The 11,373-nt window shown below is 37.7% G+C and overlaps 1 protein-coding gene across 1 annotated transcript; it reads left to right on the top strand.

Moving 5' to 3' along the window:
• The first annotated feature begins 123 nt into the window (after nucleotides 1-123).
• On the top strand, nucleotides 124-8,931 carry wnt8b (wingless-type MMTV integration site family, member 8b). The gene is made up of 6 exons (XM_051917719.1): nucleotides 124-1,657; nucleotides 2,374-2,407; nucleotides 3,704-3,842; nucleotides 4,533-4,658; nucleotides 5,595-5,737; nucleotides 6,706-8,931. The coding sequence occupies exons 1-6, from the start codon at nucleotides 1,587-1,589 to the stop codon at nucleotides 7,267-7,269; spliced, it is 1,077 nt and encodes a 358-aa protein (XP_051773679.1). The 5' UTR covers nucleotides 124-1,586; the 3' UTR covers nucleotides 7,270-8,931.
• Nucleotides 8,932-11,373: the final 2,442 nt, after the last annotated feature.

The following is an 11,373-nucleotide window of genomic DNA, read 5'->3' as shown; positions in this document are numbered from 1 at the left end:
TGTAGTCTAAACAAATCTTCTTTTGTCGTGCCAACCAATGTTCATAAATGTGCGAGACCACCATGTCATTTTTAAAGCAACATTTAATACAGCTTATTCAATGTGATTCATTTCTATGAATTAAACGTTCACACGTGCGCGAAAATGTCTGCCTGCATGTAGCGATGCGTAAACTTCGTAAAACATGTTTTTGAACATAAAATAATGATTTTCTTTGGAACCCTAAACTACACACACACACACAAAATAGCCTATTGAAATTTAAACCTGAAAACTGAATTACTAAGCTGTTGGTTGGTAGTTTTATTTATAGTTAATCTATGAAAAAATAAAAAGTAAAAACTTTTGCGAGCACATGCTAAAGCAGCCATTAAATAAATGTTGCGTAAGATTTTAGGTAAAACGTCCACTGCGCATTATTTTACAATAACGAATTGGCCTATATATTTTGTGTTTAACATTTTGGGGGACATTTTAGATTAAGACCGTATAATCTACTCACATTCAAATAGACCAAACAGTGGATTTAGAAATGAATTTTCTTTTTATAGTGGCAAATTCGCTTTACTTTATACTCATGAAAGCCTTTTAAAGCCTAATCCAAAAACATCCCTCTGGAATCTCCCAAATAACTTTCCTAATCCTAATTTGCACACGAGAAGATACGCGGACGTCAAAGAAGCAGAACCTAAAGGTCATGAAGCGTCATATAAGGACTAAACTGAGAGAAACGGTAAAATAACACTTAAAAACAGCTATGAAGTCCTCCTGAGAACGCAAACATACAATCGTATCGATTATCCTCCTTATCTCCAACTGTTTATTTGAATCTTTAAATTAAACTCCTCGCTCCAGTGGATTCCTTCAGAATTGTGCCGTTTTGAAACGTAATGATAAAAAAACTTTTAACGCAGTCAGTAAAAAAAAAAAAAAAAAAGACAAAAAGTTAGCCACAGACAGTCCTGCGCATTATTTTTTAGGCTACTTTCTAAAAATGTTTCAACTATTTTACCTAAATTCAATTTATCAGCCTTTCTGTGCATTTAACCGGATTTCAGCGGATCTTAACTAAATCTATTCATAAATTGAATTTAACATGCTTATAAGCCTATACATTCCTCTGAACGCTACAAATAACATTCGTCGTTTGATCCATTAGATAATGTCAGTAATCCCTGCGCGTTATCAGCCACTACTGTATCAGCTCCTTTCATGCTGCTCTTGAAATTGAGTTTTAAGGCACAACCTTAGAGATGCCATCCTGATTTCATATTAATTCACTCCAACTGTTAGCACACAGGGAGCTCTTCCCAGCTATTTGTCCTGGAGGAGCCCAGGGTGCCCTTTTGATCATTTCAATCTCTCTCTGGTACAATAGTTCTGATTGGCTGAACGAGTAAGAAAAGGGAAAATCTTTAATTAAGCAGATAATCTCTTGTTGGGATGAGAGGAGCTCCATTTCAGAACCCCCTTGGCTCACACATGAGACCCCCAGCCTCTGAATTCTGGATGTAGGTTATATAGAGCTCTTGCAGACCCCTCTGCTTTCCAAGGTGAAGAAAAGTCGGCCAGTCCTCTCTCTCAGGATGTTCATGCATTTGGAGTTTTATTATTACGCTTTCATCCTGATGGCTCACATGAAGTCTTGCTGCAGTTGGTGAGTTCCGCGTTTTATCTTCTTTTGGGCGGGTGATTCTAATTAATTTAACCTATAAGTGTATTTATCGACCGTTTATATCTCTGGATTAAAAAAAAATCGAGGTGGAACAGACACTTCAACTGATTGGTTTTCTGTTATGTTTCGCGATAAAGATGCTTTGAGTCTCGCTTCATTGGTTAGCATAAGAAGAAGCTTCAAGCTAGAAGCTATGTCTTTAACTTACGTTGTGATGTGTGTGTGAGTGCGAGAGAGTAAATATATATATATATACACACGCAATTTCGGTCACACTATAGATTAGGGTCCAATTCTCTCTATTAACTAACTCGCCTAAATAAACTCCTAATTGCTGCTTATTAATAGTTAGTAAGGTAGGCTAGTTTAGATATTGGGTAGGAATTGGGTATGATTAAGGGATGTAGAATATGGTCACGTAGAATAAGGTGCTTTATAAGTACTAATAAACAGCTAATATCCTAGTAATATGCATGCTAATCAGCAACAAGTTAATAGTGGGAATTGGACCCTAGACTAAAGTGTTACCACAATTTCCAAATGTACTTTTAAGACCAGTAGCCTATTTGTAAGTAGATAAACTTATTTAAAAATGTTTAAAAATGATGTTTTATCAATGTGAAGCATTACTTGTAATTTCAAAGGGAACATATACAAGTTATGGGTCAGCTGACTTAATAGGCTGCTCTATCTTCCAGGTCAGTGAATAATTTCCTGATGACTGGCCCAAAGGTAAGCCAACATCTTTTGATCTGCTTTGCTGATCTTCATCAGGAGAGAGAAACTTCAAAAAGTCAAAATCATTTATGGATTTGGGTAGTTAATGTTTGACGGTGACCCTGTGATCACAATGCAAGCAAGTGGCAAATTAAAAGATTCGCACACCACAGGTGCTGTATTTCTTGAACATGTATCTTTGTGGATTAGGTATTACTTGCTGCTTGGGGTGGACTGGACCATATAGCTTTCACACACTTCAGCTCATTCACAATGTGAAGTTGTGAGGACTTTTTACTGAGTGGCAAGGGAAGGGGCCTTTGGTGGGTGGTCATCATTAGCAACCCAGCCGCCCGTGAGAGCACTTGTGGTGCTGTCTCTTCTAAACCACTTGAGACATATTAGATTGTATAAACCACAGTTTCACAGCCACATAGACCCTTTTTGTTTACTTTTTGTGTGCATTTCTGATCAATCTCTGAGTTTGTACCATTGTGGAACTACAAGATTTTTTTTTTTTTATTACCCTACTCTGGTGTTGTTTTGGTGCTCTTTTTTTTTAAACATATCATTTAAAAAATGAATATACAGCAAACATGCATTTTAGACCCCTATGGAACCATAGGGAAATATTTACATTTAATATGTAATATATTTAAAACTTTACTATAATTTCTAAAATTAGTATTATAGACATAAAGAGGCCATTTTCATGCTTTTTACATTTTTAGGTAACACTTTACAATAAGGCCTCATTTGTTAACATTAGTTAATGTAAATATATTTTTACTGCATTTATTATTTGTTAATGTTAGTTAATAAATTGTTCATGTTAGTTCACAGTGCATTAAGTAACGTTAACAGATACAACTTTTGATTTTAATGATGTATTAGCAAATGTAAAAATTAACATGAACTAAGATTAATAAATGCTGTAGAAGAACTGTTTAGCGTTAGTTCATGTTAACTAATGAAGTTAGCTTATGTTAACAAATGAAACTATTATAAAGTGTTACCTAAAAAACGTAAAAGAACGAAAATGACTCCATTATCTATAATAATATTTTTTTTCAAATTTTATTAAAGTTTTAAATAAATATTAAATGTAAATATTTCACTGTTGTTCCACAGCAACTTTTAAATATCATAATTTAATAAATTAACATACAGGTGCATTTATATATGAATTGTGCGTGCTGAGAATTAACAAAAAAAAGAGTATCATTAGTTTTAGTCACAGTTTTTTGTAACCACTTCATAGTGAGTGTGTATTTCATCCCAAATCTTTTGGTGTGGTTTGCATTGTTTCAGGCCTACTTGATCTACTCCAGCAGTGTGGCCGCAGGAGCTCAAAGCGGGATTGAAGAGTGCAAGTATCAGTTTGCGTGGGACCGCTGGAACTGCCCGGAGAGGGCTCTTCAGCTCTCCACCCACAGTGGACTCAGAAGCGGTGAGAACTATGACCTCTGTTGATGATGTTTTATATATTTTGTGCTTTCAGATCTCTAAAAATGCACACATTTTAATAGAATAAAAGTGCAAGAGTGTTTGTTATGTACACTGTGTGTTTAGTGACTTAAAGCCCATCTGTATCAATCACAGAAACTGCTCTTAAAACAAACATAGTGATCCTGTTTAAACCACAGAGAAGCATCTCCCAATGTTGATGTGCCTGAAAACACTGCATTCTTGAGTCAATTAAACCTGGTCTGTTAATAGGCAAGTAGAAAAGCCACCAAGGGGATATTGTGCATCAGAATGAGTGAGTGAAATGGACGCCCTCTCAAGTCAAAGGGTGTGGGTCAAAGGTTTGCTTCAGACTCCTTTCATTAGGCATTCCTTAAGTGCCAAAGAGGGGACCTGTCGCAGTCCAGTGCCGACCCCGGACCAACAATACATGTATATGAGAGTAGACCAACAGCGCTACTCTCTGTTTGATGCAGGGAAAATAAGAGTCAAAAGCCATCCCTACTGAGATGGATGCTAAGCATTTGAGCAAATCATGATTTACTCAGGATGTTAGTTTAAATTTCATGCACTAGTAATTTACCAGCATACACAGAACATGTTGTTTCAAAGATCAGATAAATTAAATGACATTTCCACAGCATATTCATTTCAGTGTTGTTTCTAATCACAGCAAACAGAGAAACAGCGTTTTTCCATGCCATCAGCTCTGCTGGAGTCATGTATACCCTCACCAGGAACTGCAGCCTCGGTGACTTTGACAACTGCGGATGTGATGACACCAGGAATGGCCAGCGAGGTGATAAACTAAATCTTAACATAGATGAAAAGTCAGTTAACATTAAGGGAATATTCTGGATTCAATATAGGTTGTGCATGTTAACATAATTTTAATATTAAAACACTTTTATATAAAGTTATATTCAGTTTTACAACTTTGTTCCCATGAAAATCTAACGGCTAAAAACCTAAACAACCGCTTTTGTATATACTTTACCGTTCAAAAGTTTCGGGTTAGTAGGCTTCTCTTATGCTCACTAAGGCTGCATTTATTTGATAAAAAGATAAATAAATGTAAAATATTGTGTAACTTTTTTTTTTTTTTTTTGTCGTCATTTTAAGCTCCAGTCTTTAGTGTCACATGATCCTTCAGAAATCATTCTAATATGCTGATTTAGTGCACAAGAAGCATTTTTCTTAATAAGAATATATTATATAAAAGACATGCTGCTTAATATTTTTGTGGAAACCAAGATATATCTTTTTCAGGATTCCTTGATGAATATAAATTACACAAGAACAGCATTTATTTGAAATAGAAATACTTTGTAACATTTTAATTGTCTTTTCTGTCACTTTTCAACAATTTAATTTAATGCATCATTGCTGAATAAAAGTATTGATTTCCTAAAAAAGAGAAATCTTACTGACCCCAAACTTTTGAACAGAAGTGTATAAATATAATAATATAATTATATTTTAAGCTTCAAATTTTTGCTCTTAAATTCTCCAATAATCGGCCCCATGCATTTACTTACATTGTAAGTGCCTTATTGTAACCTCAGTATCGTCTTATTTTAAGGAAAAAGATGGACGAGTGCAAATTATTTTTTTGTGTGTGTGTAATCAATATTATGCCATAAATGCAGAAAAGTAATTTCAATAAAAGTAGACGTCACATAAGTATAAATTTTAAATTTATCCTAGCAAAAACATCATTTTGTTGTCATCTCAGGTGGTCAGGGATGGCTATGGGGAGGCTGCAGCGATAACGTCGGATTCGGAGAGGCGATCTCCAAGCAGTTTGTGGATGCGCTGGAAACCGGACAGGACGCACGAGCCGCCATGAACCTGCACAACAACGAAGTAGGACGCAAGGTATATGAAGTCATCTGGGCTGGTTGGGGCCTAAAATTCAGGCATGTCTACTGGCCACCAACAGCTCGCAGAGTGGCTTTTGAATCATTTTTCAGTGCTTCTAATGATAGCTTACCACCCAAGAGTTTCATTCACGGCCCCATAAGCAAGGTGCCACTCGTTCTCCCAATAGAGTGTGCGCTGTACCAGAAGGGCCTATTTACAGCCTGTGAATGTCCTTTATGACGAGGCCTTAACTTGAGATTCTTGGGATCAGTGGTGCAAACTTAATTAGACGACCTAGGGGTCCGCACATTGCAAAGGTTCTGTATTCTGTTGCTTCCCAAATAAGTGTTTAGTTTTATTCTTGCAATAAGGATCTTACATTTATGTTGGTCTTTGTTGTACTTGAGAGAGCCACGGGGATCACAGCCATGTGGCTCAAGTGCTCTTTGTTTATCCTGTCTGTGCCCCGTCTGCAGGTTTTGTCAATTCATTGGCACCTGGAGCATCATTGTAACTGAAAAAATGTGAAAGAATTCTTTTTCACTTCCTCCTCAATGGACTTGCCACTGGGTCTGCCATGACAGAAAACATGTTGACAATGGCTATGCAAAATAAATACACCCCTTTCCTGCGCTTAACAATCTAGCTCGATGTGAATCCCTGATTCTGCGTCTTACGCCGAGTGAATGAGAAAAGAGGCGTTCCTTTTTAAAGGACAGCTGTTTGTTTCAGCCGAAGTCAGGAATTCTTGTACGACCACCAAGCGAAGAGAAAACCCCAGACTTGAACCTTGAACCGCTTCCTCTTAACTCACAGTTTCCTTCTGCCTGTTTAAGTGGATGTATAGGGTGCCTACTAAAGAGCACATTGTATATTTCGACTGATGAGTTCAATCCTAATTAGAATGTTTTGAAACATGAACATTTGCCTCTAGAATGCATGAATGAGTGCGTTCTTTAACATGAGATCCTCTCTTCAACCAGGCAGTGAAAGGAACCATGCAGAGGACGTGCAAGTGCCATGGAGTGTCTGGCAGCTGCACCACTCAGACCTGCTGGCTGCAGTTGCCGGAGTTTCGAGAAGTGGGCAACTACCTAAAGGAGAAATATCACAGGGCCGTGAAGGTGGACCTGCTGCGTGGCGCGGGGAACAGCGCAGCCAGCCGCGGAGCGATCGCGGAGACCTTCAGCTCCATCTCGCGTAAAGAGCTGGTGCACTTGGAGGATTCCCCTGACTACTGCTTGGAGAACCGCACTCTGGGCTTGCCAGGCACGGAGGGCCGTGAGTGCTTGAGGAAGGGCAAGAATCTGAGCAAATGGGAGAAGCGTAGCTGCAAGCGGCTGTGCGGAGAGTGCGGTCTGGCTGTGGAGGAACGCAGGGCCGAGACGGTGTCTAGCTGCAACTGCAAGTTCCACTGGTGTTGCGCTGTAAAATGCGAGCAGTGCCGCAAAACTGTCACAAAGTACTACTGTGTGAAGAGGACCAAACGGGTCATGAATGATAGTGCCAGCCGCAGGAAAAGCTATCGGTTGAAGAAGAAGCACTAAATGTCCTGAACTGTTCGCTACGGCGGTCTAGAAGTTAAGCAGATATTTTTGTCTCAGAATACACCCTGAGCTTGAGAATGAAATGAGCTCAAAGGTCCATCTGAATGCTTTAATGGACACCTAGATGTCCAGAGCTGATACTTTAAATGCGTATTTGATCTGTATTATTTCACCTAAGCATTTCAAAATTACTCCTGTATACATTGTAAGATAGCACTGAACAACGCATCTAACCAATATATAGCACAATAGACTGTGAATAACCTTTTCATTCACCGACAGTGATGTACTTTGATGGATAATTTATTGGAATGATCATTTTTAAAGGAGTTTTGAATTCACGATTCGGGCCACTTCTCCAGCTGCCATCAGAATCATTTCTTGTCTGTTTTTAGCATTCTTATAATAGTTTTACCCTGATACTGTATATGAACTGTAAATAAGAGGAAGCACTTTGTATATTGTTAATTTATTGCACAGATACTATAGTGCTGTTTTTCTATGATAGTTTCTTTCTATGTGTTTTTTTTTTATTTTGCTTTCATAATTAAAATTATGTAATAGGTATAATCTTTTAATGTTTTCATTCATTTAGGTTAGATGAATGCATCTGAATTAACCGAGCCACTTGTTTGTGTAGTAAAACATCCTTCTGCTAATTTCTTTTGCTCAGAAATAAATGTGCTTCATAGTAATAATAATAATAATGACATTTTAAGCGTAAAAAATGAAAGACCATATCATAAATCCCAGTTCCACACATTGTAAAATTAAATTATTTACCGTAGACCGTTGGTCAAACCTAATGATTTCTTTGTCTTGGGCATATATAACCCTTTTCTTTCTGTATTCTTCAGCTTGATGTCACATAACCCTGGGGCAGAGAGACAATGAGAGAGAGCATTTAATTATAGTCTTCCTTCCTTCACGCCTCTCTCAATTTCTTCTTCACAAATGCCTTCTTTTCTGTCTTGGTAATCCTCAAAGCACTCCCAATGCTTTTGCGCTTGGATGTTTCTTTACTGTTTAAGACTAGTTTAATTAACTTTGTTGAGACAGAGGGAAAACATGAACCAAGTCGCCCCACAAATCATCTAGCATCTAATTTTGTATGCTAATCTCCTTTTTCATGCCGCCATCTCGGGAGAAAAAAAAAATGTTGGGAAAACTTCATGTAGCCTGTGTTGGGCTTCCTGTGGATGTTTTATTCCAGGCCCACCTATTTGGCTCTTTTCAGTCCTCTAGGGCCTTCCTTTGCTCGATTTAACAATGAATGGCGAGCTAATCAGCTCCCTCGGAAATGCACTGCTGCTGAAGACGCTAATCCCTCTCTCCTCCTCCTTCAATGGGCTGTCGCCTTCAAAAGGACTTTGGGAAAAGGCTTTGCATGGATTCACACTGTTTGCTGAATAGAAGTTAGTTCAAGTATTGTACCCAAACAAGTAGGGTTTATAAACAAATACTTGCCAGCTACCGTCCCATCTGCAAAAGTGCCAACCCTACAGTAAAACACAGTGACAAAACTGTGGCCCTTTAAAAGTTGACTAAAAAAAACTAATTAAAAGTCTATTTATTGGTGATAGCTTTTTCTGATGCACTTCTCTTTGCTGTGGTTTCAATTAAGCACCTCATTGACATCTTATTTGTGAAAATCAAGATCAAAATAAAAACTCCCCTTGACACCTTGCTAATTATGAGTTGAAGTGAGTTCCTCCTACAATTTACACTATGTAATTTGTTAGGTTAGACAATAAGGTCAACTCACTGTTATAGAGATATTAAATTGATATGTGTATTTTGATATTCACATTCAAATTTCACTTTATCTTTAAATTAATTAAAGCAAAGTCAGAATAAAATAACCAAGGACTGGAAAATGTCCTACAATGCAAGTGTTATCTAGTAAAACAAATGCCTACTTGCTCTCTTTGTTCAGATCTGTCCTCTTAGAAAAGATATAAATTGCATGCATTTCATGAACTCAGCTGTTCATCTTGTCAAGCTATGATATCAAATACAAAACAAGAGGTAGTGAATCTCAAAATTACCCAAGCTATGTGTCAAATCAGCCCCAAAGGCATGGTTGAAAAATCAAGCCCCAGTTGATTCAACCTTAAACCCTACTGCTAAACTTCCGTTTTTTATTTGTTCACATGAAAGCAGGGTCACGACTAGAAGGTTGGCCTTGCCATAGATGATTTGCAGTGGGGCATGAGTTTGAGGTGGCTGAGAGTGAGGTGACACACTGGAAGAGAACAAGATTAGACTTTGTCATGTTTAGCATGTACCTTGTCATCTTGTTTGTCTGATACATAGAAATTCATAACTCAGAAACAGTTTTATGTAGAAATGTGTGCACTAATTGAGATATTATTAATGAAGATCTATTACAGAAATATATTTTTTATTGGAATACAAGATTTTATGAAAAATTATTCCGCTTATACAATGTTGCACTGTTTTTTTTTCTTTTAATTTGTGTATGTTGAGATATTATATGTGTATATAGCAGTGTGGCTATTGGCCATATACTCTCTCAGCTCACTTAAATGATGAAACAATCCACAGAAATTGGGAAAATTACATTTAATGGCTCTGAGAAACCTTGACTAATAGGATTTAAGACTTAAGACATCTGGGGGAAGAACACCAAGAGGTGGCTAAGGTCAGCATGGGTGTGAGTGTGGCGGTGGGTGGGAAAGCACTATTTGTCTTCTCCCTTTGACATTCCCCTAGTTTTGTACACCAATTGGTTCACATGACTTTCAGATTAAAGGCTATACTCCTAAATCACAGCTAAAATATTTAAAGCTTTATCACTAACCAGTCATTTGATACCTATTCCTAAAGTTGTCAGCTATTCACACAAGGAAAGCACAGTTACTGTTGTTGTTTTTTAAATATCTGTCTTTGCTGATGCATGAAAACATTTATTTGCATTAACAGGTGCACTTTGAGGAATATTTGAGTTTGGAATAATAGTTCCATCTTCTGGTGAACTAATTGTTGCCACTGACAAGATTGCTCGTTCACATAGGCCTGGTCCCAAATGGCACCCTAAACATTTGCGGGGTGCTTCTCAATACTCAAATCAATGCTTCCTTGTTTCCTACCTCCATCCTGTGACCCGGAAACCAGTCAAAGAAAGCCGTCTTGAAGGACATCTCAATTCTCTAATTGCACCATGAAGAACGAGGAGTGAGGAAGCTTCCAGAGGAGCTATGAAAGAAGATGCACAGGTGTATCCTTCAAGTCTTTCTTGTCAAAAAACCAAACGCACATATAAATTCTCCTCCCTCTTCACGCTGTCACAATAATTTTAATTTATGTTTTATCTTTTGCAGTTTAAATAAACCTTACATCTCACATATTTCAACAGGACTTCTTCCTTTATTATTTTTTATTATGAATTTTTGAAATTTCAACAACATAAGGGCATTTCCCTTGAGCGCAGCTGATGTCGCTGAAGTGACGCTCGAGTGATCAAGAAAATACAAATAAGATTTCCTTCAATTCCTTCATCCTCATTTTCTTTCCTTGCATCCTTCCCTCACATCCTAAGGGGGTGGAGTTGAGATGCGAGGATAGAAACAAGACATTGAATCAGTAGCTGATGCTATTTTCTCGACATTGCGTCAGTAGCTGTAACATCCCGTCGTGTTACAGGGACTGCCCAGCTGCAAAGCACGGAAAAATCACAATAGAAGCCAAACAGCAGCATGTTAGGCTATAACTCTATACTCACAATAACACTCAAGCCCAAGAGCAATACGTCACACTCTGGCTAGCAGACCTAGTGGAAACCACTGGAAATGCCGCAGGTAAGAGCACAGGGGCAGCGTTGGCACCATCAGCATCAGCCAACCGTAAACGCACCCATATAAAGGCATGTAGTCAAGCATTGCTTTGAATAGGCATATACAGTGGGTACGGAAAGTATTCAGACCCCCTTAAATTTTTCACTCTTTGTTATATTGCAGCCATTTGCTAAAATCATTTAAGTTCATTTTTTTTCCTCATTAATGTACACACAGCACACCATATTGACAGAAAAACACAGAATTGTTGACATTTTTGCAGATTTATTAAAAAAGAAAAACTGAA

This window comes from Ctenopharyngodon idella, chromosome 13, assembly GCF_019924925.1.
Source record: "Ctenopharyngodon idella isolate HZGC_01 chromosome 13, HZGC01, whole genome shotgun sequence".
NCBI lineage: Eukaryota > Metazoa > Chordata > Actinopteri > Cypriniformes > Xenocyprididae > Ctenopharyngodon > Ctenopharyngodon idella.
The sequence above is the reverse complement of the archived record's forward strand: the minus strand, read 5'-3'. Positions and strand labels throughout refer to the sequence as shown.

What these genes read in the sequence shown, in the direction of transcription:
- wnt8b (XM_051917719.1), top strand. Translation starts at nt 1,587, where the DNA reads ATGTTCATGCATTTGGAGTTTTATTATTACGCTTTCATCCTGATGGCT. An exon ending in ATGAAGTCTTGCTGCAGTTG is followed by an intron (nt 1,658 to 2,373) that starts GTGAGTTCCGCG and finishes TCTATCTTCCAG; the next exon opens with GTCAGTGAATAATTTCCTGA. An exon ending in TCCTGATGACTGGCCCAAAG is followed by an intron (nt 2,408 to 3,703) that starts GTAAGCCAACAT and finishes GCATTGTTTCAG; the next exon opens with GCCTACTTGATCTACTCCAG.